General features: G+C 37.3%; 1 protein-coding gene across 1 annotated transcript; it reads left to right on the top strand.

Moving 5' to 3' along the window:
- The first annotated feature begins 890 nt into the window (after positions 1-890).
- LOC131770814 (protein Dr1) lies at positions 891-6,792 on the top strand. The gene is made up of 7 exons (XM_059086543.2): positions 891-934; positions 1,490-1,576; positions 1,944-2,038; positions 2,756-2,824; positions 3,504-3,539; positions 3,964-4,035; positions 4,851-6,792. The coding sequence occupies exons 1-7, from the start codon at positions 892-894 to the stop codon at positions 4,977-4,979; spliced, it is 531 nt and encodes a 176-aa protein (XP_058942526.1). The 5' UTR covers position 891; the 3' UTR covers positions 4,980-6,792.
- Positions 6,793-27,396: the final 20,604 nt, after the last annotated feature.

The following is a 27,396-nucleotide window of genomic DNA, read 5'->3' as shown; positions in this document are numbered from 1 at the left end:
ACGAGAATTTGGTGTCATATCGAGATAACCACTTCCACCCGATAAGTATGAATATTCTCATCACCTGTTTGCTGGATAATGTTTAGATATTTTAAGGAGAAGTTACTTGTTAATCACTTCTGGGGGTTAAAGGGTTAAGGGCAGCCAAATACATGGAGCAGCCTCAGTTTCACACTGTCTTTTCTCTTCCGTCCTACTCTGAAGATTACTACCGCACAGATAGTCGAAACGTCAGTCACCAACAACAGTTCTTTTCAGAACTACAGTCACCCGGACGATCACACTACACGAACTACCGTCCTCTATTTGTTGGCCGAACTCATTCAATATATTTTTTCTATCTTTTCGTGAGTTAAGTGCATCTACAGACTCAAATATCGCCCAGAAAGGGCTAGGCGCGTCTTTGGGTCTCAGAAATGGGTACAGCGAACTGTTTTTACTGCGGGACCGCTATTCTTCCCCGATCTCCAGTGTCAGTCTTCTATAGTAAACTGCACTCCCCTAAACTATACAGCCCTATGAAGTGATAAACATGATTCTTTTCTTTGCATTATAAATATATTATCCGAAAAAAGGTTCAGAGAATTGACAAAATTAAATTAACAGCTCGCACTGGTGCTATCCAGTTCCCCACTTAGATCCTACCTGCGATTGCAGTTTTCTATTTTTTTTCCCGCTTGTATGTTTCTCCTAAAGCAATTTACTCCACGGTTATATCCTTAGTATTTCCTCTTCTGATAATTCTTGAGAAAAGCCTTCGGTGTTTACATCGTGTGCGTCAGCTCACAAGGAGATGAAGCGTGTCATTAACATGAGCCCGCGCTGACTAGGCATTTCGCTACGATAGATACTTGATATAAGATGGATTCTAGTGTATTTCTATAGTCCAAGATGGCGGAAGCCGCAGCTGACGATGATGTGACATTGCCAAGAGGTTTGTGATAAATTTATGTGATTATTGAGACACGTTACTCTTTATTTCTATAATTATCGGATACAAATTTCATACTCTAGTCATAAATGTCTTGTTTCGCCGTAAAAATATGATGTTTGTCCCTAAATTGGTCCTTCTCGGTCACTTTTACAAGCTTACTTCCCTGTTTGATTATGAGAGCGAACGTTAGATCGATAGAGTATTTTTGCGTTTGAATTTTTATGAACAAGAAAATGAATAAGATTGGATACCAGTTTAGGTTTCTAGACAATTTTTTTAGTCCTGTGAATTGAATTGTCATTCAAGTCAAGAAGTGAGGTTGACTGGCTTTCATGTACATCTACATAGCGTCTTATTTATTCATCTCCAAAACACGGGTTTGAGATCGAGGAGTTTGATTAGAGTACTCGATACATTGTGGCGTACAATCAAACTGTAATTTCCTGCTTGAAATAGTCCTGCTGAAATTTAAATTTACTCCTCATATTTAAAGTTATACTGTTCTATCAATGGATACAGCATATCTTCAATTGATAAATTCTTTATTCTTGATAGCTGCTGTTAACAAGATGATTAAGGAGATGATACCAAATGTGCGAGTTTCTAATGATGCTAGAGAACTTATTTTAAACTGCTGTACAGGTGATTATAAAATATTATTTGGACCAACTTGGGTCAATATTAATTTTGATGATGGCATTAACTCTTTAACTCCCAATATTTCATGAATAATTCTCCTTACTGTCTACCATACAATTTATGTGATGTTAGTTTGGAGAATTTGGAATTTGATCAACCAATAATCCCCCAATTGATATTTTTCTTTATTCTTATTACTTGTCTGCTTGATATCATACTGATAACGTAAGGGGAACTTCTATCTAGGTCACCAGTGGAACTTAAAGGGTTAAAGATAATAATGATAATGATGCCTGCCATTGAACTGATTCTTTTTTTTCACTGTACACATACATATATTTATGGTTTGGTATTATTTCTTGCATTGCAGAGTTCATTCATTTAGTTTCATCAGAGGCAAATGAAATTTGCAATCGTCAGATGAAGAAGACAATTCTACCGGAGCATGTTTTTCAAGCTTTACAGGTGAATGTTATGTCTGATAGTTTTAATCTAGTTTTACCAGCATTGTTGGCTTCCAATGGGTTAACAGAGTTGTTAAAACATCCAGACTACTGAAGTTATGGTATAAAAGGTTAATTTTATCCTCTTGATGAGTAACTCTGCTGTTTTTTCTTTCACATGTCATTGAAAACTCTTTAACAGGGATTTGAAATAGTAACTTCATGGAAGAAGGAAGTTTTTCTCTGATTTTTCCTCCAAGTTTTTTAGCATTTATTTTTGTATCTTTTGCTCAAATTACTCTGTTATTTTGGGTTGGTGATACATGTTTCTGAAAAATTATCTCTTCTCTTAACACTTAAGGTTGCAAGGTATACATGATGCATGCTCTCTATAATATAAGGTTAAGATGTCTTATCTAAAATGATAACTTAACCCTTTCACTCCGATGATCTCTTCAGTAAATCTCCTTATTGTCCACTGTACATTTCTTATAATTTTAGTTTGGAGAATTCGCCATTGAATCAAATGATAATGCACTAATTGACATTTTGCTATATTCTCATCACTTGTCTACTTTAGATTGTATTGATATTGTAAGGAGAAATTCTGTCTTGATCACTAGTGGGAGGGAAAGGGTTAAGGGTGATAATTAGTTTTTCTTGTTTGGTATCAAATTTCATTCCTTGAATGAAATAATTATATTCTGAATAAATGAACCTTTTTTTTTTAATTTTCAAGGGATTGGGTTTTACTTCCTACATTGAAGAAGTGAGATCAGTTCTTCAAGAATGTAAAACACAAGCTGCGGTAAGTGAATTGAATTTATGCATTTGTTTCTCTAGGCAGGTTTTCATTGGTACCCCTGGGTAGACAGAGGTACTGTGACCTGAACCCATTTATACCCCAGGTGGATAAAGGTGTTGTGACCTGTATTCATTCATGCCCCTGAGTAGACAGAGTCGTAGTGACCTAAACCCCATTTATATCCTTAGGTAGACAGAAGTACTGCTAGTCATTTACACCCCTAGGTAGCACCATAAAAGTAAAGTGTTTTGTCCAAGAACAAAACACAGTGATCCAGTTCGGACGTTATAATCTGTAGTCTGATGTAATGAGTAATATAGATCTTGCTGTCTCTTGCACCAAGTGACCCACCCAGCCAGCTGGAGCCTATCCCTGTTTCTATAGCGTGAAACAACAAGAAGAATTATTACCCCTCCCCCCCTTTCCCCCTGGATGGGATGGTAGTCTTTTAGAAAGTCACCCCTCAGCATTTCTTTACTCTTCCCTTTGAGATCATGGCCTACCCATCTTTACTGCTGGGTAGAGAGAAGCACTGTGAAATTAAAGTGTGTTTCCCTGGAACACACCACAATGACTCAACTAGATCTTAAACTTGGACCTCTCTAAAACCAAAAGTGCATTAACTGCTAAGCCACTGTATCTCTGACTTTTAGAATGAAACTAACATTTATTTCCTTGACAGAACAAAAGAAGAGCCAGCACACGACTGGAGAATCTGGTAAGAATAGACATACTCATGCAGTATCATAACCATTCCACTCTCAATTATGGCCAAAAGTTCAAAGACAACTTTTCAATCAGAATGTTGACAAGGAATTAGCAAAAACATTTTAACCAGGGAATATTCTTTGATTTATCTTGAAATTCCAATTTTTTTGACTGTACAGGGTTGTTTAGTTATTCTTGTAATTGTGGTTTATAAACTTAATGTATCAAAAGATTCGCTAGGTAGTCATTTGTACTGTACTGCAGGTTGCCAAATTGGAAGAAAATCTCTCTGCAAATTGGTCTAGACTGAGGTGTGAATCTTCACAAAAGACGCAGTTTTTTTTGCTGCCAATTTTTGTCAGGTCAAATGTATAACATCTTTGGTTGTTTTATCTCCATCATACTTTTTTTATTTACATCCATATCATTTTCAGGGTATCCCTGAAGAAGAGTTGTTGCGGCAACAGCAGGAACTCTTTCAGCAAGCAAGAATAAAGCAAGCTCAGGTACAGTACATGCATTAGGTGTCAGAGATTGGAGAACTCTCCCATGATCCAACTAGTAATTCTCTCTACTTATGACCATGAATTTCCTTGTAAATTAGACAATAGGGTATAGTGCTAAATCAAGTTGAGAACCATTATCTGATTGGGTAGTTTGTTCTCATTTCCTGTTTACAAGATTACATATTGGAATTTCAAGGAGATGTTATATGTTGATCAACATGGGAGTTTTTTAATGTGGTTGATGAAAACCCAATTGGTTTAGATGTCAACTGTATTAGCATACAGGGTTACTTGTTAAATTAACAATTCTGAGTAATGATAGGGACCTTGGTCACATGGGTTTTTTTTGTTTTTTTTACATAATCATAAAAATCACAATTTCCTCAATTGTGATTGGTTTGAAAAAGTTTGTTATAGGACAGTTCAATAAGCCAATCACATTGAAAGTTGTAGTGTAAATCAACCAATCACATTCAAATTGTAGTTTAAAATCAACTAATCACATTCAAAGTTGTAGTTTAAAACAACCAATCACAATCTTGATTTCAATCACCATAGAAACAGTGCACAGACTCCTAACTTAGAGCATATTTTCCCTTCCTTTTATACCATAGCTCATCTTCTTTTCTCTGAAATTGTAATTGTTTTTATGATTAATTGGTAATAAGACTTCATGTTGTCCAATTTAGTTTGTAATCATACAGGTCTGTAATAAACAAATTTGACTCTCACTGCACAGTTGTCCAATTTTGGTATCACTCATATGCTCACAGATTGAATTGGACTCTACTCAGTTCTAATACTATTACTTATAGGCTGAACAGGAAGAATTCCAGCAGCTTCAACAAGCTCAAACGTTGGCTCAGCAACAGCAACAACAACAACAAATACCACAGCCTAGTACATCAGCTGTATCACCTGTAGCAACACAATTGAATCAATAGCTAGTCACCATTTTTTGCTCATATTATCTCAGCTGAGCATTTGTTGAAAGAGCTGCACCGTGTCATTTTTAAAAAGAGGGAAAGGGGGAGAGAGGGGTTAGGTAGGTTGAGGGACCAGCAGGATAGGGGTAGGGGGTTACTGCAGGCTGGAGAGGAGTGGGTAGGGGGGGTGTGGACTTTAACTCTTTCATTCCCAAGATCTCATTTGTAATTCTCCCTACTGTTTGCTGTATAGTTCTTGTTATGTTAATTTGGAGAATTTGGTATTGGATCAACTAATTATCCCCAAATTAATATTTTTCTTTATTCTCATCACTTGTCTGCTTGATATTGTATTGATATTGTAGGGAGAAATTCTCTCTTGGTCAATTATGGGAGTTAAAGGGTTAAAGGCTGGTTATTTAAAAACAAAGCTTAGCCGTTGTTTAACAAAACCTCATTCTAAACTATCATCAATTTAGTCCAACCATCTTATTTTATGTGAACAGTGTCAAGAGGTTCAAAAGCTAACAGTGGAAATAACATGTATTTAATTAAATCAACCTTCTTATAGAGAATACCTGAGGCTCACTGCTTGCTTAAAACCGTGGTTTGGGTTAGACGTTGTGTAAATAACTACCCCTAAGAGGTCAGGAAACAAAAACAGATCTGAAGTGTTTTGCACTAAAGCATGGCTCTGAGCTGAACCTTTTTCAAAACTGTCATTTGGCAAATTGTAGTTTTATTCGCAAAGGAAAGATAAAAGAATGAGAAGAGAAGTTTTGTGCAATATTAAAAAAAAAATAGTTCTTGCAAATGTTTTTAAATGTAATTGACCTGTTTAAATGTAATTGACCTGTTAAACAAAAATTTGGCATAGGAGATTGGAGTCAAGGAAGCAGTGGGGGGGGGGGGAGAGGGAGAACAGGGTACAGAAAGAATAGACTCTAAATTCCCTACCCACCTCCTCTCTCCCTTCCCCTGCCTCCATGTTGATTATTTTATTGGCAAAGAGCAAAAGTTTTAAATTTCCGTTTTCCACCTATAAAACTTTGTAGAGCTATTATGGCTTTCCAATGTTAGGAAGATACTGTATGTGTCTAGAACACACCTTAGCGCTACACCTTTTGTAAAACGTTTTGTATGAGAGACAAGCTGTCTACAAGTTGTACGAGGGACTGAGGTTTTGGAATATCCAGAATCCAGAGTTCATGTTATGAGCAATTTCCAACTGAGAGAGGGCGATGCCTGTTGCATGCAGGCAGTTTTTGGGAATAACCGAAAAAGCGAGGCAAGCAAGGGAAGATCAGGGTAATTAGGAAAATGGGAAATGTGATAGTGTAGTCTGTTTGTCCCAACAGTCTTGAGAAGGAGTGTTGTCAGTAGTGGTCATTGAAGTTTCGACAACCTGAGCGGAAGTCACTTGACTCTGATGATGACTTCCGCTCAGGTTGTCGAAAAGTCAGTCACCACTACTGACAACAGTCCTTCTCAGGACTACACTCACCCGGGCGATCAGACCACACTATCACATGCTACCCCCGGGTTCAAACTATTTACTGTATGATGGAGGATGTGTGAACACAACTGGAATAACATGCAAGTTTTGAAGAAGCAATTTGTCTTATTTAATGCTATATTTTATAGAAAGATAATTTTCCGACCAGCCTTGCACCGTGGGCAGCTCCATTGTTCTAAAAACCTGCATACTCACCATATTAAATGGTTGTATGTATTAGTTCTACTACATTATATATTATTGCCCTTATTAAACGTTCATTCGTTGTTATTGGGCCCATTTTTATTGAAGATTAAAACTTATATATGCTCTTAACCAAGGATTTTTTTTTGTCAGTGATTCCATGATTTTCGAAGCATTTGAATTTTACCCCAAAACACCAGAATTCCGGGTAATTCTGATCCCACGATCATTTCATGCCTTGACGTCAACCGGAGGTACCAATGTCCCCTTTGTGATTTTAAGTGTACCCTACCGTACTATCGTAGATCGATATCTCCATCATGCACGCAATTTGCTTAAAAAGGTTAGGGCCCTGGAAACCAACAGTTAAAATGCAGAGTGGGGCACCTCCTTCCACGAGTTTGTACAGCAACTAGCGAAAACGGCCCGTGGGATAGGCAGTAGCTTAACAATACTGAGTGTCGATGCGTTTCTCTAAACGATGGAAAAGTGATTACAAACAGCTGTTTCTCCTTCATCGACAGGGGCGCACGAATTCGAAATCTTAAGGAAAAAGCAGATCAGAGGGAGATGGTGGGAAGTTCAGTTAGCTGATGGAAAAGAATTTTGAAAAAAGAAAAAGCTTCTTCTAGGATAATATTTAACCCTTGGGGCTCTGCTGGGCTTCACTGAGTTTGAAGCAGCCGTTAGCTTATTTTACGATTGACGAAACTAACCGTAAAGCTTGTCTCCATAATTTCCTGTTCGTTTCTCGAAGTGGCCAAACTCATTTGAATGACAAATACCTTTGAAAATCAATATTCATGTTTGCTACTAGTCTTGCACGTGGAAAGAACTCACGAGCTTCAAGAAGTTATGGCGTCTTTTGCAGCTTTTCTGGTGCAAAGAAAGTCATAATTTCAACGTTATAACCCTGGATATCGTCAGTTTTATCAAGGTTGCGTTTGTTTCAATGAGGTTGCTGATTCCAGTGGTTTACTTGAGCTACGAGGTTGAGGATTGAAAGTATCAGTTTGCCTCAACTTATCTACTAAGGTAAATAACCAGTGCAAAGATGCATCTCTTATTGAAATACGCCGTTAGTGTTTTCTGTTGCTGCCCTTGAAAGTTAAATTTTAAGAAAGAAACTATATATTGCACAAAGTAAAATGAAGTAGAACTCCTGAATGGCAGCCGCCATGACAGTCGCTTCTTACTGAACCATACATGCGCGCGATTTTTGCGGCAACAGCAGGAAAGTCATACTGCTCGCGTCTCCCACCTCTGTAATTATTTTGATACTATCGATAAGTTAAATCTACTTATGACGTTTTCATCTTTAATTTCCCTTTTAACGCGCTTGTTATTTCCAGTACTCCCGATCTCCACAAAATATTAGGAGTGAGATTGTTATAGCAATTCGACGCACAATTTAAGTGACAACATTCAAAATGAGCTTGGAACCTGATCAGATGTCTAATTGCTCGATCGTCGCAAGAAACTTTTAAGTTGTCTCGTTCAATGAAACACCTTCAGGCTCTAATTGACTTTTAAGGTCCGAAAATAGATCATCTTTATCATAAAGACTAAAAAGTTCCTGGATAAAGATGGTTGGTATGTACTGAAAAGATGTTTCTCTCTTCCCTATTTTTAGTACATTATCAAATACAGTATGAAAGTACCCCGGTATGAAGAATTTCAAGGATGGAAAGGAAACCGGGATATTTTTAACAAGGTTAGTTATTTTATAATTATCATTATTGAATACTGAGGAAAAAAAGTAAATTTTTTGCGCGGTATTGAAGTAGAGGCCAGCAAGATGTTTTTTAGGTCTTGTCACGAGCGTGGGACAAAGAAAAAATTCTGAGTTCACATGAGGAATCAAACCTCAGACCTTCAGATTCCGCGCTCCGATGCCCTATCACCATCATTACTATTTATTTTCAACCAATTAACTATCTGCGCTTGTAATTCTGGTCTCCATTGAACACTTCAACCTAGATTTAACGGATGTCTTTTACTGCGATAAGAAAAAGAATAAAAATTCAGGAAAATGCAAACAAGGAAATAAGTCAAAATCTTTGATGATGATCTCTTGGATTTCTGACCGAGGTGGTTTTCAGCAGTTTATAGCACTATTTTTTTTTATATTGTTATTGTTGGTTTTTTTTATCTTTATCTGATACAAATTTGTCTTTATCTTCTACAAATTTTTATCTGTTGATGGCAAAACACTTTTCACCAAAACATGACTCGCGAACATCGTAAAGATATTAGTAACGGTTTAGTATGTCAAATACTCCTTTGACAATAATAGAGAGAGGGAGCCAGTTAATCCCATTTTTTTTGGCAGGCTTTTCGTAGAGAATACTAAAAATTCGTAACCATTTGACGGGGTATACATAATTCTTAGGCTACCTTAAATTAAAATGAACAAAGATTACTGAACTAAGAGAAAAGAGGAGGCAAACTGATAAATTTTGTAGCCCCTACGGCTGATTTTGTTTGTCAGTCACGGTTCTTTTACTTAATTCAGTTACAGCTTTGGATTCTAATTGTTCAAAGTAACCTTCAAAACCCAAAAAATTTTCAGTATTTTTTGTTAGAACTCGTTTCTCTTCGGTTCGTGATGAGGTCAATGTTCTGAGATCACTGAATGAACAAGTAACACTTACTTTTTTTTAAGAGTGTCATCCAAAAGAGATATTCAATTAAATGTCTTTTTCTACAATTCTTTGTTGGATTGCTGAAAAGTTAAATGCACTATTGATTTTAATTCAAATTAATAACTTTATTCATAGAAAACCTTGAAGTCTATTCTTATCAAACTTTTATTAGAATTATTCTGTGCGTTTCAATAAACCAGCTTCATGCTGTAACCTTAACGCCTTCATGAGAAAGACGTAGTTCATGGAAACTCTAAGGATTTTGAATTGAAATAATTGAAAAAAAATGTCCCATTAAATATGGCTTGTTTTTAGTACTTATTTACCATGGCAAAGAAGTTGTAAAAATTTATCTTCGCAGTTTAAAACTTCTCTTTACGATACTACAAAACCCAAAAAAAAGAGTAGGTTGTAATTTTCGAAAACTGGAATCAACCTTTAATAAGCAAAAGATGTTTCTGATGAATCACTTGATTTCATATTTAGGACTGTTCAAGTTTGAGAAAGATTTCCGCATAGCCTCGTGCTGTTGCAAAACAAAGCCATAATCCCAACGGCATTCAATCGTTTTCGCCATTGTTTTCTTAGTCCAAGAACTGAATGAATAATGAAGGATGGACTCTGCGGAAATCTTGTCTAAATTTTCTTGACAAAACTGAAATATTTTAGAGGACTCATTTTGTCAAAGTTTCTTTTAAGAGAATAAGTTTAGAAAATAGATGTTGCCGAAGAAAAAAGTAGTAGCTTTTCTTCCTTGCAAACCCCTCAGGGAATAAGAATTGTTATTCAAATATATTAAAGTTTAGGGGGTGCGACCAGGATTTAGCTTTTTTCTTTGATGAAAATAAAAGATGAGCTTGGTATTTTGTCGATTGAAAAGATCGATACAGACCTGGTAAAAAACAGATTATGTAATCTTAACTTGCAGAGGCTTAATTGGTGCAATTATATTATTCAAATTTTTTTCATGATTTTTGAGGTGCGTTGAGATTAGCCGCTTGCTGTTCTTCAATCCAAAATTGTATCCTGTACACTTAACCTTAAATAGCCTTGAAAACAATTGAGAGATGAGCTAAAATTAACATAAATTGTATTCATTTCGAAAACAAAATCGAAAAAACTAAATCCCTCGAATTTATTTCAATATCGACAGAAATCAATTTGAATTCATCCTGGTTAAATCCAGGCTCTTTTTTTTTTCTCGTTCTTCGTGTAACCGCTTTCTACTTAAGGATTTGCATAATGAATTAAACCCGTCAAACATCAAGAATTAGATCAGTGTTTTGCTGGCAAACCACCGAACTACAGTTAGTTAATTGAGAAAGATATCTTTTTTCGTCTTCTCTCGAGCGTGACAAGGCGGATTCCTTCGGATTCCGCGCTCCGATGCTCTCTAACACAGAGCCACAGAGACTCCACGGTAAGGGAAGTCTATTACGAAGTTCATACGGCACGCGTCTTGCATACTGCAAGTATCAGCAATGTCGGTAGCGTAAGGTTTGTAGATAGAAATAAGAGAGATAAGTTTTGAGCTCGGTAAAGAAAAAGGGAAAGATGATTTTTTCGTCTTGTCACGAGTGTGGTAGTTAATTTCTTCACAGTTATTGATTTTTCTTTTTTTTTTTTTGGCAGCTTGGTTGGTGGATATCTCTGAGGCTTCAGGCACCATTTGATGGCGAAGAACTTTAATTTGAAAGACTCGATTCATTCAGAAGTATAGAGTAAATGAAGTACAGTTTTTCCTCATCGAGTACGGCAATTCAGAGCTAAGATTTATTTGCCATCATCCAAGACTTGGAGCCAAAAGTAATCGCAATTTTGTTGGACTTTGCTTTAAAATATATATTTGAAAGGCTGCCTAAAACTTTCCCGCCAAAAAATACGGGGGCTTTTCTACGCATGCACTAAGTTTATATATTGGTTCTGTAAGTAACATCTGTTCAAATGCGTTTAATTTTCCCGCCAAAAAACTTAGAAAAAATACGGTGCCCAAAATACGTATGCGCCGGATTTTTTTTTTAAAAATTTAATTTCACCAATAAAGTTAATATTTTTAACTTGTTGTCTTCCTGTATTGTTATCTGCTAATAAACAAGTAAATGAAATAAAGCAGTCAGTTTTTGGTGTTATCTTTTATTGTCTTTCAATATATGCACTCAGTAAACCACGAATGTTTCACTTAGCAAATTGTTTTATTTAATTAAGTAATTTTTAATTTGAATGATTAAAAAAATTTTCGTATATATACACTAAGACTTTTGGCGGGAAAATTTGGAACGATTTGCACAGAGTTTCCCCTGAAAAAGTTTTTGCCAAAAAATCAAACAAGGTGTCCTTTAAAGTTTTCCGCCAAAAATTACTCGAACAACATCTCGTGCAAGAAAAATTATTCCATTTGTGTCAAATCGAATTTTTCTTGTAAAAACTATGAAATTTCTTGATTTTCTTTCACATGGAAAAATTGATTATGGCTGTCTCTTTCTAAACTTTCTTGCACGAGTTGATGTTTCATTGTTTTAAGCAAAAAAAGCATCATGGCAAGTTTGGGATAGTTAGATCAAAATTATTTCTTTTCTAAAGAATAGTACGATCAAAATTATTTCTTATCTAAACAACACTTTCCTCAAAACTTGCCATGATGCCTTTAAAGGATAAAAGATCTTCAAGATATCCCTTTGCAAATGTAACACAGGATGGAAATTAAAAGACACAGATCAAAAAATCATCCAAACTTTTGAAATGGCGAAAAAAACGCTTTACTTTGTTTTTGGCCTAAAGTGCTAACATGACTCATTTCGTGTTCTTAACAAGGAAAAAAAGGAAGATGTATTTTCCATCTGAAAGCTTAACCGCCGGATACTTGAAATGATATACTTGATATGAAATAGTTGGAGCATGCCTATTTTAGCTGCGGGAACTATGAAATTTCACAATTGGGTTCCAATCTGTTTTTTTAACTAAATTGCCAAAGCAAATTTAAGATTGAAATACTCCAATTGTTGGAGCAAACAGTTTAAATTTGAATGAGCCACAGGAGCTTTATCATTTCACAATTAGGCTCCAAGTATTGAATTACACAATTCAATCTTCCATGGGAAATTGTTCAAATTTGGCTCTGCCACAAAGATGAAGATAATTATCTTTTTAGAGTTCCTTTTGCTTTGAATCCATAAAATTTGAAAATAAAGTCACCAGATTTTGTGAAAAGTTTTTTTCTGTATTCCTGTGTTGCACTGAATGACATCACAAAAGATCTTCCTTCCACTACAACAAATAATTTAACTAATAGTATTATCTTATAAAACTAAATGCCTGCTCACCCTACAAGTTTTCGCGATGTAAGAGGTTCTAATTGGTAATAACTGTTACATAAACCAGTAAAAGAAATGTCATTTGTAAGCATCTGAAAACAATCAAACCCTTTAAATACATTTTTGAACTAGTTTACATTTCAGGCAAGAACTTTTTTTTTTTACAAATTTTTAACCCCCTTGAGCCAAAAAAAACAAATTGTCAGTGTTTCATACTGAAAACTCTTAAGTTTTTGGTTATTAGTGTGCGAAAAGCAAGTTGAACGAAATTTATTAAGTTTTTAATGTAAGAAATCCCTATAATTCTACCAGGTTCATCGAAAGTAACGCATGCAAATGATTGAATGTATTATTTTGAAGCAATTTAATTCTAGAACGAAACGCCCAAATTCTTCCTATTTCTCATGAAATGCTTCGTGGTTTCGAAGTAATATTCAATTAGAAAGGACAATCATGCTGTTTAATAGACTAGTTTGGCATATAATTGATTTCCTAAACGATCAATACCAGATTAGCATGCATGCATGTTTCATCCAATCAAGTAAAGTCATTTTTCAACGATTGGTGGAGAAGATTAGCAACTTCATTTCAATCTGATAGAATTTTCCTCGATACATAAAAACCTAATTTCTCTCTACGATTGGCAATAGTCAGGCTCACTGTTGCCTTTTTCCTTGCTTTTTTAATTTTTTTTTTTTAACGAATGACAGATATTTTTATACGATCTGGAAGATAAGTTACCACCACGATAAAAATTTTTAACTCGTCGTCTTGAACTCTGGGGTCTTTTTGGACTGGTTTATGTAACACAGCTTAACTGGTATTTCAGTAAAATAACCTACCGAGGCCAGGCTTTATAGTTTTAAAAGGTATAGCTTTTAAAATTACAACAGGACATAAGCGCACACAATCCACAAACTTGAGGAAAAACAGCTTTGTCGACCTAAATATAAAGTGTAATGACTTGGATCAGAATATTTTCGAATCGTTGTGTCCAGTGTCCAGTGTCCTCTTGCAAAGTGAAACCGGTCTCAGTTGACGAGGCAAAGATGTGTATACAAGTTTAAGATGGCACTGTAATGGTTTGCGTCTCACAAATGAAACTGACCAAGGTGTAGTGAGATCGCTGGAGCGAAGGAAGTCCCTATTACAAATGGATTTTTATCTGTGTAAATGAGGTCTTCAGCATTGTCCGCGCCTGGCTTTTGAAAAATGACAAATGGGTTTTTCGGTTGTGTAAATGTCGTAAAAAAGTCGTTTTTATAAATACTGAGCATTCTGTCCTTAGTTAGTAAACCAACTTTCCAAAGTCAACCGTTGAAAAGGTGTTCAGGTCTCCATAGAGTAAAGTCCTACTCAATAGTGTGGTTTGTTGGCCAAATGATGGCAAATGAAAGACCAGGTCAATTTATTATCTCGAGATTTGAATTTTCGAGTTTCATTTGGTCTCCTGAGACATTTTATTGCAGTGCAATCTCAATGAGTATCACCTATTACGACGTCAACTAAGTTATTACTGTGATACTAACTGTTAAGCAAACAAAATGAGCGATCAGTCCAACCAAATTAAATTTTAAACAGTATCCACTATTCTGATCAAAATCCAACTTGACTACTTCTTCTAACGCCATGTACGAAAATTCATTTGCATAAATAAATCCAAATTGGAGGTGTCAGGTAAAAAATTAACAAATGATGAATATGATCGCTCAAGGTTCGCAGAACAATCCGTATCACAACAAAATTAATTCAAAAATGGTGGCTAGATGTATGTTGTTCACTTATCGAGTACTTCAGTCCATTTCCAAGCACAAATTAAAGAAATTGGACAATTGGTAGAGAGCAGTTTTTTTTTATAAAAATAACATTTATATAGCCACCATTTTTGCTATTTTTAATCAATATTTTCAAAGATCTTATCTTTGCGGTTTCCTCATCACATTCAACGATTCCGTCACCTCTTCCTGGCCAGATTCTCCGTCCTCCCATCCGCATTTAACAACATTCTTCTTCCTGAAAAAATGAATTATTAAATGTGATCAGGGAATGCTTACAACTTTTAATCTTCTCGAAGATTAGAAAATAATTAATCAGAAGAAATGCTAGTAAACTGAAATACTAATTGTGTATCATGTCTTTCGTCAAATAAAATTATGGCCAAAGGGAAGATATTTTGCGAAGAATCTTTGAAACTTCACGTGGCCGCCCTGAACTATTGAATAGCGCTCTCAATAAATCGAATATTATTTTGCGATCAACCATAGGAAAATCTTTCATTTACAACCTACGCGGAGGCAGACAACCTTACTCAGTCGAAGGTCTAGTTGAAATGCCCTCAAACGAAATAACCAACACGTGTCGACTCGTTTACATAAGAAGTTTTGACTAGTTCAGCTCGCTCAAAGAAATGCTCACCTTTCGTTCATGATAAAAACGCTGCCTCGTATCTGTTGCTTTTCTTTATAGTTCAAAGGTCTTCTTTCTTCCAGAGTGGAGTATCATTTTATTTTAGGAACAACAACGACACGTCTTCACTTTCCTGCAGACAGCGTGGTTTGCTAAAAATTCCCTAATTTTGATGAATATGGATTAGTGACTTCAGCCAATAACAGGCAGAAACGTCACAGATTTGGCACAGAACTATTTTTGCACGCTTAGTCAGCTAATCAAGAGGCAAGTGGAAAGAACGGCATTGTATGTAATCAATTTGAAAATGAAAAATGCAATGAATTAACAATTCGTGCAGTGTGAAAACTAGTTTTGTAAACAAGCAATTAGTCTGAAGTAATAAAAGGTATAATAAATTTGCCAGTAAGTAGTGGGGTTTGAACGGATTAAAAAATCTGAAAGATCGACAAAACAAACCATGGCAGATTCCGATAAACAAAATCGGAAAAAACCGTAATTTGACATTGCATTAATGACTGAATAATACGCAAATAGAGATTTTTTTTTCGTCTTATCTTCTCAGGAAGGCAGATTTCACTGAAATAACTTAAAAAAAAAACAATAACAATGTTCTATGTCTATTTATACTTTGCTTAAACTACAGTTATAATTAACATAATGAAAACGAAGATTAAATGAGAGCCCGAAATTTTCTCCGTTCTTCAACGTATCATTTTGAGTTAACTGTTAGCCGTAAAATTGCCAAAATGTTAACCGTTAGCCGTAAAAAGTCATCACCCCATTTAGATCCTCTTCCTTTAAAGGGAAAATTTTCAGGCCTCTACCTGGTTTGAACCCATGACCTCGGTGACACCGGTGCAGCGCTCTACCAACTGAGCTAACAAGCCAACTTGGAGTTTGCCATTATGTTAGTTAACAATAAACCCGTGAAGCGATGAATCAATGTCTGGTACCGCATAGGTCATAGGTTCATATCCCGCAAAGGCCTGAATTTTTTCCAGGCCTTATTTTCAATGCTGCTTGGGTAGTGTTCATTCCTGCGAAGATCGCTTTCGTATACATTTATTAAACCGCAGTACAAATATACGATTTTCATATATCCACAGTCATTGATGTAATTTAATTATCCGCATAATCCTTTTTTGGAGTTGGACATTCGACTATTTTTTCGAAAGAAAATCTTTTTTTTTTTCCATATTTACAAAAACATGTTGCGTGGTCAAATAATTCAGTTCTTTCTCTCCGTCACTCCTTTTTGCATTTCATAATTATTGTGCGCGCGCGTGGACGGATATGTTTATTTCGTTGCGATGGTAACCTTTGTTGTTCATTTCAAAAACAAAACGCCGTTGTGTTTTCATTTCCATCATGCGCGCATTTGTGCACTTCTTTTTCCTTTTACTCTTTAATCCATCTCCTCATGTCATCGATGCTGAGTTTTGGATTCCAATGATCAAGAAAGACACACCATGTAGGTAGAATTCCAAATATAGTTTATGGTCCCTTGATTCTGCTCAATATAGGTTTGATTGTGCTCGTCCGTGGCATACGAAAAATCATCTCCCAGGATGGTCAGATAGTGACTGTCAAAATTAATATGGATTAATACAATAGGACTAAAAAACACTGGTTAATGAATGATTAAAAAAAATTATTTAATACGACTATTGCAAGAAATCGTGCTATGTCAATGACTTGCATACCAATCATTTGTTTCAATTGATTTGATCTGCTCGTTAAAGGCAGGATTATATTTTTCTCAACTGGGTGAAACATTTGTTACTTATCTCTTGGTTGCAGACTGCATGAAACCACTACTGAGGGGCGAAGACTTCGACCCCAGACAGCAAATCCAAGTTTCATCTGAACATTATCTTTTTGGAGACCCTCTTCGAGTTGTGAGTGAGAGTGTCCCTTGGTGCGTAAAGGATAGAACCTTCAAAGAATGGGTCCAAGTCGACCTGGGTAATATAACTGTTCATATCAATAGCTAAATGATACACGCATTTTGTTTGCCTATGATATATTGGAGGACAGACTCTATCAGTTAAATAATTTTGCTCTCTTAATTGGTGCCATGTTGCCGTGCGTTTGGTCTCATAAGAACATCGGTGACGTACTTGGTTGTGCCTCGTTTGCCACGTTTTTGCCGTTAAAACGTCATGAAGTCATCTGTGATCAATAAATGAACAGACGAACAGCAACGTGGAATCCATTTGCTGACTTACATGTACCTGCCTGCTTCTCCAGAGTTAAATTAAATGTGAGATTCTGACGAAGATTTTCGAATATGCCTACATGAATTCGGAATGTTGCCCAAAGTAGCGGTGTAAAATGTTAAAGCTTCGTGCCATTTTAAACTCTCATCTATATGAAAGAAGAGTTTCTAAAAAAAAAGGGTCTAAAACTGAGGTCAGATCACGATTGGGACAGTCTTAGACTCGTCGGAAGAAACTCAGTCTTCATATAGTCATGAGTATAAATCATCGGATACCGTCGGTCAACAATCGGATCCGAAAAACAAATTGTTGTAATTTAAAATTAGTTAGGTCGGACTGAGGTCAAATTCAATTTGGAACTCAAATAAGTTTTAACAAATTAAGACAACGGTTCTCCTCCTTCCTATTAATTCTTTTAGTAATGTATCATTGTTACTTTATTTCGACTGCGTCACACTGTCGCATTATTACTATGATTACAATTTTCATCGTCATTATTATTAACGTTACTGTAGCTGTTATTGTTATCATTGATGGTTGGAAATCCTTTTCTTTTTAGGCGCAATGAAACTTATATCAGGTGTTCTGATAGAGGGATGGAATTGGCGTGAAAGCCGATCTGCCCATTCGGAATGGAAGTGGAGAGTAACTCATTATAGTGTGGAATTCAGTCCAGATGGGCGGCTATGGACTGTGATCAAAGATGAACATGGTAACCCTCGGGTAAGAAGATTCTTATCGTTAGATCTGTCCTCTATATCGGGTAAAAGGATGGCACACAGGTGAGAGCGATTGCCATAGCACCTCGTCCTCTACCTATGAGTTTTAGGGTTTCGTTCCAGAATCTTCTGCCAGAATAACTTCACAAAAAAAAAAAAAAAAAAAAAAACAAATAGAATTACTTTGAGTTTGGTTCTTACTTTTACCACAAAAGTTTTTTTTTTTATCGGGCCCTTTGGTTTCTCTCCTCCGCAAAAAGCACCAATCCAAATTCCAAGTCGACACGAGAAAAATTAACCTTAGAGAGTTACCTCGTCAATACACATTCGGCTTCACTATGGTTGTTATCCGATTGTTCTGATCTTTAGAAATAAATAAGTTGTGATAACCACTACTGATACCTTACACTTCTTCCTAATACATATTTCTAACTGAAGAAACATCTAAGGGAATAAAGCCGTCGACAATGGAAGATGGGAGGAAAGGATTTATTATATTGTTCGTAGTGCTCTAGGGCAATATGAAGCGAATCCTGTGTTCTGATTGGCTACCCGAGCGGGGAAGATTCTCGGTATTGCCTGCATTGATTCCGCGCAAGAAAATCATTGCATGGAGCGGACTTACCAAGTTCGTAAATTTTGGACAGTGTCGGTGATGGAGTCACAAAAAATGGCGAAAGACAGTCAAACAGAGAAAACATAAACGGGTTGATTGTGTTACAAACACAGTTAGCTGTCTTTCCCGACTCTCGAAATAAACAAGTAATTCTTGATCCCTAATAAAGAAATCTGTTTGCTATCTGATGAGTTCTTTATTTACTAAGCTGGTTCGGTCAAGGTGGCTGGATATTAGCCTCGTTCTTTTTTAACGTTTAAGGACCTCGACCTTCTCTCGGTCCATAAAAGCGCAAAAAAAGAACTCGGCCAATATCCAGCTATCTCGTTCAATCCATGAAAAGCTTATTCATAAAGAGTCAGTGGCACCATGATAAAAAGTCTTTTTGATTGTACATACCACTAATTTTAATTTCAGCATTTTCACAGCAACCGGGAACACAAGTCTGTTCGCAAGAACTACTACAAAGCCAGAGTTGGTTACCAGTCTTTCGACCCTCTTCTCCATGCGCGGTTTTTCCGTATGAAGCTTCACGCATGGCGCGGACGCCAGTGTTTGAGTCTTGAGCTGTACGGCTGCGAGTCTGGTGAGTAGTGGGGTCGTACAAATATTTCAAATATTTCTAAAACTCCGCTATGGCTTCACACCTGAGTTCGAGAGAGTTCGTGACATGTACAAACCTTTTCTCAACTCTTTCGGTTCGAGGGTTAAAAACAAGCATCAAGTCTGATAATTTCCTACCTTTGACCTTTCTCCGACACCGACTTGCTACTTCATGTTGTGTCTTTCTTGTGTCTTGAAGGATGGGCTATAAAAAACAAACAACTCATTGAACCAAAGGGTGTCAAAAACAAGGGTAAGTAAACGCTTTTCGTTTTTTTGGAAGTATAGCGTTTAATTATGATATATGGAAGTTTACACTTTAGTCAACTTCTTGCACTCAGTACATGTTTCCCACCAGATTCATCAAAGTGTAAATCATACTTCTTTGAATTGGTAATTAACAGGAATCTCGTTCCATTTTGGACAGGAGAAAACTTTACGCTGGCCGCGTTTTTGCTCTTTCAATAAGCAACACATAAGATTTTTTCCCTTTACAAAGCAAAAAGCCTTTAAATGCCCAGCTATTATTTATCGGCAGGGGGTGGAGGTGGGGGTGGGGAATTAGCCGTCCATCTTAAATATTAAGGGGGAAAGTTAACCGCCAATTAACTGCCTCTGGGAGGACATGAGAATATTACAGATCTTTGGGAGAATCATGTAAATTTCGTCGCGACACGAGAAAAATCCCCTCCGCCTCCGCCTCCCCTCCAGTTGATAGAAAAAAAAAGCGAATACGAGTTTTTGGATGCATTCAGCCTTTCTGGTAACAGTGTGCCCGGGTCCTCAGCCACGGCGGCTTAGTATTGAACGCGACCTTTGTTTCCCAATATTCATCGCAATCAATTTCTGTTTGTTCCATCATTTATTCAAAACAACTCAGTTTTTTCTCTGTTTTTAGGTTTTTGTCATTTCGTCAATCCGATTTACGTGCAATATTGGCAAGTAACGCTCAATTCAGCTGTAAGTAAACAATCATTGCAAGTCTTTTCGCAGACGTTAGTTGGTTTTGTCACGCAGCCAAGTCTTTACCAAGTGGGCAATTTTCACGATGTCTAACTCTCTGATACTCATTTACACCGGACATTTTGAACTTGAAAACCATCGAAAAGAAAGCGTGAAAGTTTGAATTGAAACTCAAGATCTGATTGAATGACTTGAAATCACGCAACAAGAGGGTGGTCCCAGTTTAGGCAGCCAATGGTAAGGACGTGACCATGTTGCGTGACAAGACCAATTACGGAGCGAGGAAGGCTAACAAACCGAAGAAAACACCACAGTGATTGCTTCGCACTTAAGATAGTGTTGCATAGCTGTAGGCATTCGAGGTCGTATTTTGTCGCCATTACCATTACGTTTTTTGATCCTATAGTCTAATCAAAACCACCACCACAGGTAGTGCAGCATCTTAAGAAGCCATTGCAAATTAAGGTAAAACATATAAACGACCTCACGTGCGGGAAAATGCAAATAATTGAATAGCAATCGGTTATACCGTGCATATGATTGGTCGAGAGGGTGGCACGAGTTTTCTAAACGACTTAAACCAATCAAAAACTGGAGTGAGGCGCAACCGAAAGACAATAAATGACGGCACATTTTGACTTTAGTATTCGTGTTATGAAACGTGCCTCCTATGATGTCACGATCGTGACAATTGTATTTTTCTTTTTCTCGTAGCCATACAAAAATTATTACGGAGTCGATGGCAGGGGTCATGAGGGAAAATGGTGCGTGGAGTCTAAAAGCTTCAGATGGTACGATCCAGACTGGCTGGAATTCGACCTGATCTACATCAGGTACATCACAAGGGTAAAAGTTGTTTTATTTCGTTATGAAGACTGGAAGAAGAGTCAGAACATGAGTCCTAGCAAACTTCGATTTAGTGTGGACAAACGGTCTTGGAGAGGCATTAAGGTACGTCCATTTGATGATAATCCCTTTACACTCTTGCCTGTTAACATGAAGGTGAGAGGCTACGAGTAGGTGAGGTAAACCGCCCAGGTGGGGTAACCCACCTGCCCATATAATCTCTTTTTTTTTTTCTTGATCGCGTTTACGTGATAGGTGGGGTGACCCGTCTAGGCATGCAGCCCGGTCTGCTGGGTAGTTTAACCCTGTCAGCCGGATGTACAGGTCTCACGATGGGATAATCCACTCAGCCGGGGTCGTGTTCATGTAACAGATGCAAGCGTTTAAACAGCCTCTAGATACTTCAACCCAGGATTGCAAGATTCTGCGTAAAAGCAGGGTTATTTTCGACCACGCCTCGGCGGGTTACCTCTCTTATCTTGGGCCCCCATCTCCGTGTAAAACAGGTCCTTAATGACCAAACAGCTCAGCCTCCAGAGCGTATCTCATCAAGCGTGAGATGGTAGGATATCAGCCGAGTCCCCCTTTTTTATTTTTTATGGACCGAAGGATTTATCATATACAAAAAATACTTCTCTTTTATTTATTTTCGAGCGCTTTTAAACAAATTTAACTGCGATGGAGAATGCTCGTTTTTCCTTAAACAAATTGAAAAATAACGTAATTTGATAGGCTCAAAATGTTGACAAGCAAACGTCAAAATTAAGATTGGAGACTGTACAAGAGGATTTGGCTTACCTGCACGGGATCAAAGCAGGCAATCCCGAGCAGGCAAGATAGAGATAGGCCCATACCCCTCTAGTAGCCAATCAGAACGCAGGAATCGCTTTATTTGCCCACGGGCGCTGCCAGCTGTATCATTAGTGATGTTATTTCTCCTGGGAGACTGGTCCATTAAGGATAACCGTGAATGATTCCTTAACTTTCCCTGACATTTTGTAGCATGGTACTATTTCTTCTCCTGAGTGGAAAGAGGCCTTTTAGGAGCAAAGTGTTGAACCTCATCAGGAGCACGTTTCTCGATAGAATCCTCACCACACCGCTTCCCCCCCCCCCTCCCTCCCCTCCCCCCCCCCTCCTCCTCCACACACTGACTAGCTGTGATTTTGGGGAAAAGTGACGAGGGAGAGGAGGGGGGTTTATCTTTATAATTAGGAAAGACGGATACCGCTCAATCAAGCTTTTTCCTTGAAAAAAAAAGAAAACGCCGATGACTCCGAAAGGAAGCTGTCTTGAGACTACTCGATTCCACGCAAATTCACTCATCGCCAAAGAGTGAAGACGGACAAGTTTTTCAATGTCCAATCTAACTGCTTTGAGACTAGTTTGACCTTCCTCTTCCAAGATTTTCCACTTGTTTCTGATTCAGTTCAATTCTTTTGCTCGTTGCCTTCCACTCTATACTGCTTCACTACTCGTTTCTCCGTAATTTCAATCAACCTTGTTACATAATCTTCACAGTTTCCTATTTCTTTCATTTCTTATTTTCCCTTTATTTCTCCGTTTTCTTTAATTTCCACTCTTTTCTCTTATTTTCTTTCTCTAATCCAATATTCTACCTTTACTCCATATCATTACACTATATGTTCAATAAACTTTCAGTGAATTATTCAATTTTGCATTTTTTTTCCATAGCTAAACGCGGCGAGTCCATCTAGAAAACTTTGGTCCGCTGCTAGAATTTTTCCAAGTAGATTCGTAAGGATTCCAACCGATAGGCTGCCTTACTCCGTAACGTGCATTAGATTAGACCTATTTGGTTGTACAGGTGAGTTAATTATTACAGGAAGGATCCATTGATGGCACAAGTTGCCGTTAAACTAACGAACTGATTATCCGCTCTATAAGGAGCGTAACCAGCCTACAAGCCTCTTTAGCTCAGGCCTGCAATTTTTTTTCGCCCGCTTGATTTTGATTAATATGATTTTAATATAAGTTTGAGAGAAAAATTATACTCTCTGTACGACATACTTTCGATTTCTTAAATGACAAAGACGCAGCAAGAGCAAATCTCTTAACATTAAGGGTTTAGGTCAGTGCGCTACATAACCGCTGAAAATGACTACGAGTCAAAAAGTCGGCCTCGCCCCTGTTATCACTAAAGTTTGTTAGAAAAATAGAAACAGTACCAAAAATGTCCAAAAGCTGAAAAAAAAATACAGAGGGTATATATGTTAGGATTACCTGCCAAGTGTCGTATTGGATGGTAGGACAAAAAGCTTTACATCTGGTGTACCCGTCAAACCATTGTAGTTGGACAGTGTACGCGTTATGTCAGTGTAATTGGGCAGTGTATAGCTTCTTTGATTTTAAGTTGGAAAAGTTGTGGAAGCGTGATCTTAGATCACGCTTCTAGTCACGCTTCTAGTCACGCTTCTAGTCACGCTTCTAGTCACGCTTCTAGTCACGCTTCTAGTCACGCTTCCACAATTTTCCAACTTAAAATCAAAGAAGCTATCCACATTCAATGGGAGCAACTTACTCTTAATCATTAAGTTTATCATGTTAATTTAAAACTTCCCTTGTGATTGTATACATTGCTCTGCTACTATTGTTTGTTCTGTCCAATCAGCATTTTGTTATACACTTAAAATTCAACTTTGTACTTTGTATCAATTAGAACTAAAGATGGCAGAAGAACTGTCGAAACATGTTTTTGAAAAGTGTTGTTTATTTTCTTCAATAATGAATTTGATAACGGTTTGTTTCATAACGGTGTTGAAGTCCTAAATGTAATAACTGTCCTAAATGTAATAAAGTCCTAAATGTAATAACATTTGGTCCTAAATGTAATAAAGCCCTAAATGTAATAACGTTCGGTCCTAAATGTAATAAGCCTCCTATGCAATCGTTTAACTGCGCTAACATTGAGATGTTAAAGTGACAGCTGTTGCACTAAAGACCAATGTTCATGGAATATTGCAGGCTCACCGATATTAATCAGCGTCTTTTTATTTGCTAAAGACGTAGGTTGAGAAGCATTGGCTACAAAACCTTATACTGATACTGGTGTGCTTTTGGCATCAAATTGACGTACGCAAAAGCAATGAGAACGTTGACCAATAGCTCTCTTTATATCATTGGCTCAGACTCTTAAGTGTGAAAGACTTTGACGATATACCTCTGTCATCAGTGCTGAAGTTAACACTTCATGAACCGAATTACAAGGAAAAGGAAGTCCACCGACTCATACGTTAGACAAATTCTGGGCTCGGAAGGGCATTTTTTGTACTGTCTTCCCTTGCCAGATTTGTACAGGTCTGCATAAAATATATTCATGTGCGTTATTGACCAAGCGTGAGGTCAAAATGGCTGGATATTGGCCGAGTTCTTTTTTTTTTTTTTTTTTTTTTTTTTTTTTTTTTTGCGTTTTTATGGACTGAGACAGGTTATGACGGGTTCATCAGTTCCCGAACCGAAATATTGGGAAAACATATATTTTACAGTTGATCTCAAGTTTATATTTCATTTTTTGTCTTCATCTCTTCTCCCCACCGTGAGGGGAGGAAATGAATAGATAAATAGATGAACGAAAAAAGAAAACAGTTTCCACTTATAGTCATATGGTACATGAACTGATTACTGAGGTGGAGTAAAGCCATAGAGGGCTAGAAATGCAATACTCCAGTTTCAAAATTGAATAAATCAGGATAGTCATTCTTAAAAATTGGACTCAAATGCTTCATTAAAATCAATTGACACTTAATAACATTGATGTGCAAAATTTCAGCAACGCTACTGATAATAATAAATTTCATTTGGATTGACATGTGACACAGTGAAATCATCCAAACTGCTCTAAAACGGTGCATCACTACTAAAGACTTTAACACGAACGATAACATCAACAATAGCATGCTAGTTCATCATCAATTGTAGCCAATTTCTTTTCCGAAAAAACTTAATGATTACGTACCAATCGATTCCATCCTATTGAGCTTCCAGCCAAGCACTAGCCCACTTTGGGCTGGAAATGATTTTCTTCACCTCGATAAATAAACTACTTTAAGGACCATACTTCGACTACTGATATTTCTTATGTCTAACAAGTAAAAAAACGTTGATTGATATCAGCGAGCTCGTAATGTGACATGTATACTGGTCAGCGGTTTTTTGGGTGCAACAGCTGTCACTAACATTTCAATGTGGATGTCCGCCATAACAACAATGCACTGAAGGAGTTAAACGATTGCATTGGAGACTTATTACATTTAGGACCAAATGTTATTACATTTAGGACTTTATTACATTTAGGACAGTTATTACATTTAGGACTTCAACAAACGGTGTAATAGACGAATGATTTCTTTTTAAACCCCAAAGAGTTCACAAAAAATAACCAGCAGCCTTTTAAATCTGATACTTTCGGGAATACCGGGAAAAAACTTTATCACCAGAATATATATTCTTTTGCAAACAATGTAGTCTTGGAGGGAAATCATGATAGAAATTTTAGGTTCCGCCCTAAAATTTTTTCAACATGCAAACTTTTTGATACAGATGTCATGTAATGAAGGAACATGAGCTCAGTTTTGGTTACTGAGTCCACTGTATGGGGGTCCGCTGAAAAAGATTTTCTATAGAAACATGTATAACAACGTACTTTATTGAAAATTCTACTGTCCTACATGATTTTTTTTTTAAGCGTAGTGAATTGTGGTCTCAATGTTGTCGGTATCAATATACTTATAGGTAGGTGTAGACTTATTGAAAAACAGAATTTTCGTACTTTATCACATATGCAGATGAAATGGAGTCTACTGGAATGTGGGCTCGTCCAGCTTATGGCGGATCACGGTCACCTTACTCTGTCAATTTTGGCCGCATGCAACTCCACCGGGCGACGATTGACAAAAAGAAGCTAAAAGATCGCAATAAATTGGCATTTGGTGAACCTGGACAAAGTCTTTTTTGTACGGTGAGGTCTTCTTTCAATTCAACAAAGTTCAAATATAACTCGCGCTGTCATTTGATGAAGAAGCGTGCTCTATCAGAGTGCAAAACATAGAGCTGAGCTAAAGTTGTCATGCCATTTGCCAAAATATCCGAGCTTTTCCAGGACTTTTCTATAGCTTTTTGGTTAATTTAAAGTAAAATTTTGGAACAAGCGAGCCGGCAAGTAGCAACAGAAGAACGTCTCTTGTTTCGCCTTACACTTCCGACCAATAGACAGGCAGAAAAACTGTCTGCTGTTTTATGGTGTCTGACTAACCGTACGTTAGTCTACCTATCTGTCTTTCAGCCCTGCATACCCGTGTGTCTCTTGCTCCTTCTGTACTTCTGATGTCATTGTGTGTTCCATTCAACAGAGCAGTTCTGCACCCAGACATAGTTCCGTATTTTTGCGCGTCGACATGGCGCAGCTGCAATCTATTACACGAATACTGGTTCTTGGAAAAACAAAGAGAGAAGGCCCATCATTGAAGTGCCTGAGCGACAAGTCATCGCTTCGTCTGATTCTGTCTTCAAGCCTCGATGGAAAACTTTGGAGTCCTTTTGGAACCTATAATCAAGTGCATGACAGGCTCACGGAGGTATTTGAGACGAAATATCACGAATCCGAATATCTCGGTTAAAGTCGGCGACACACTTGGCGATTTTTAACGCCGGTCGCGGCGATCGGCGAAAATCGCCAGCAGGTGTACCCGGTGCGGCGATGGAAATTTTTTGCCAACCGCGGCGATAAAATTACTCCGGAGACCGTAAAGATGCCCACGCTCTTATTAGTTGAGGATTGCGTTACATCTCGTCCCAAGCACCTCGCGTGAGGTCATTATAACAGGGACGCTATATTTCAGAATGCTTGCGTCGCATTTTGTCAATGTTACACAGAAATTAACAAACTCGATTGAAGAAAATTCAATTCTGAGGAGTATGCACAAAAGATACCACTAAGTTTGGCGTAACACTTTTCAAAGTAAGATATAAAGTATTTGTTGATTGAATTGGATGAACGTGCTAAATTCCAACAAGAAAGTGGCTGGCTATCTCGATACCATTAACCCAAAGCAACTGTAACAGAATGGTTTCAATAACTTAACTAATTTACGACAGAACTCGAAAGCACCTTAGCAACTATACTAAAATAATTATTCGCCTCACGATCAGTGAATATTGTCGAATAATCCCCGAGACGAATCATTGAGCATGATGCGTATCATCGTAAATTCTAATGTACTTAACAGTGGATAGCGTTGAAGGCCAGCTCTGTTTGGTTTGTCCTACATTATCTCACTGTTTAAGTATAAGCTAAAACAACTATTCACCTCCATTCACTTTGGAATACTAACAAATTTACTTCAACAACTCAACAAGTTTAATTTCAATATTAAATCAAGCACAGGG

The sequence above is a fragment of the Pocillopora verrucosa genome, chromosome 13 (genome assembly GCF_036669915.1).
Source record: "Pocillopora verrucosa isolate sample1 chromosome 13, ASM3666991v2, whole genome shotgun sequence".
NCBI classification, from domain to species: domain Eukaryota; kingdom Metazoa; phylum Cnidaria; class Anthozoa; order Scleractinia; family Pocilloporidae; genus Pocillopora; species Pocillopora verrucosa.
The sequence above is the reverse complement of the archived record's forward strand: the minus strand, read 5'-3'. Positions and strand labels throughout refer to the sequence as shown.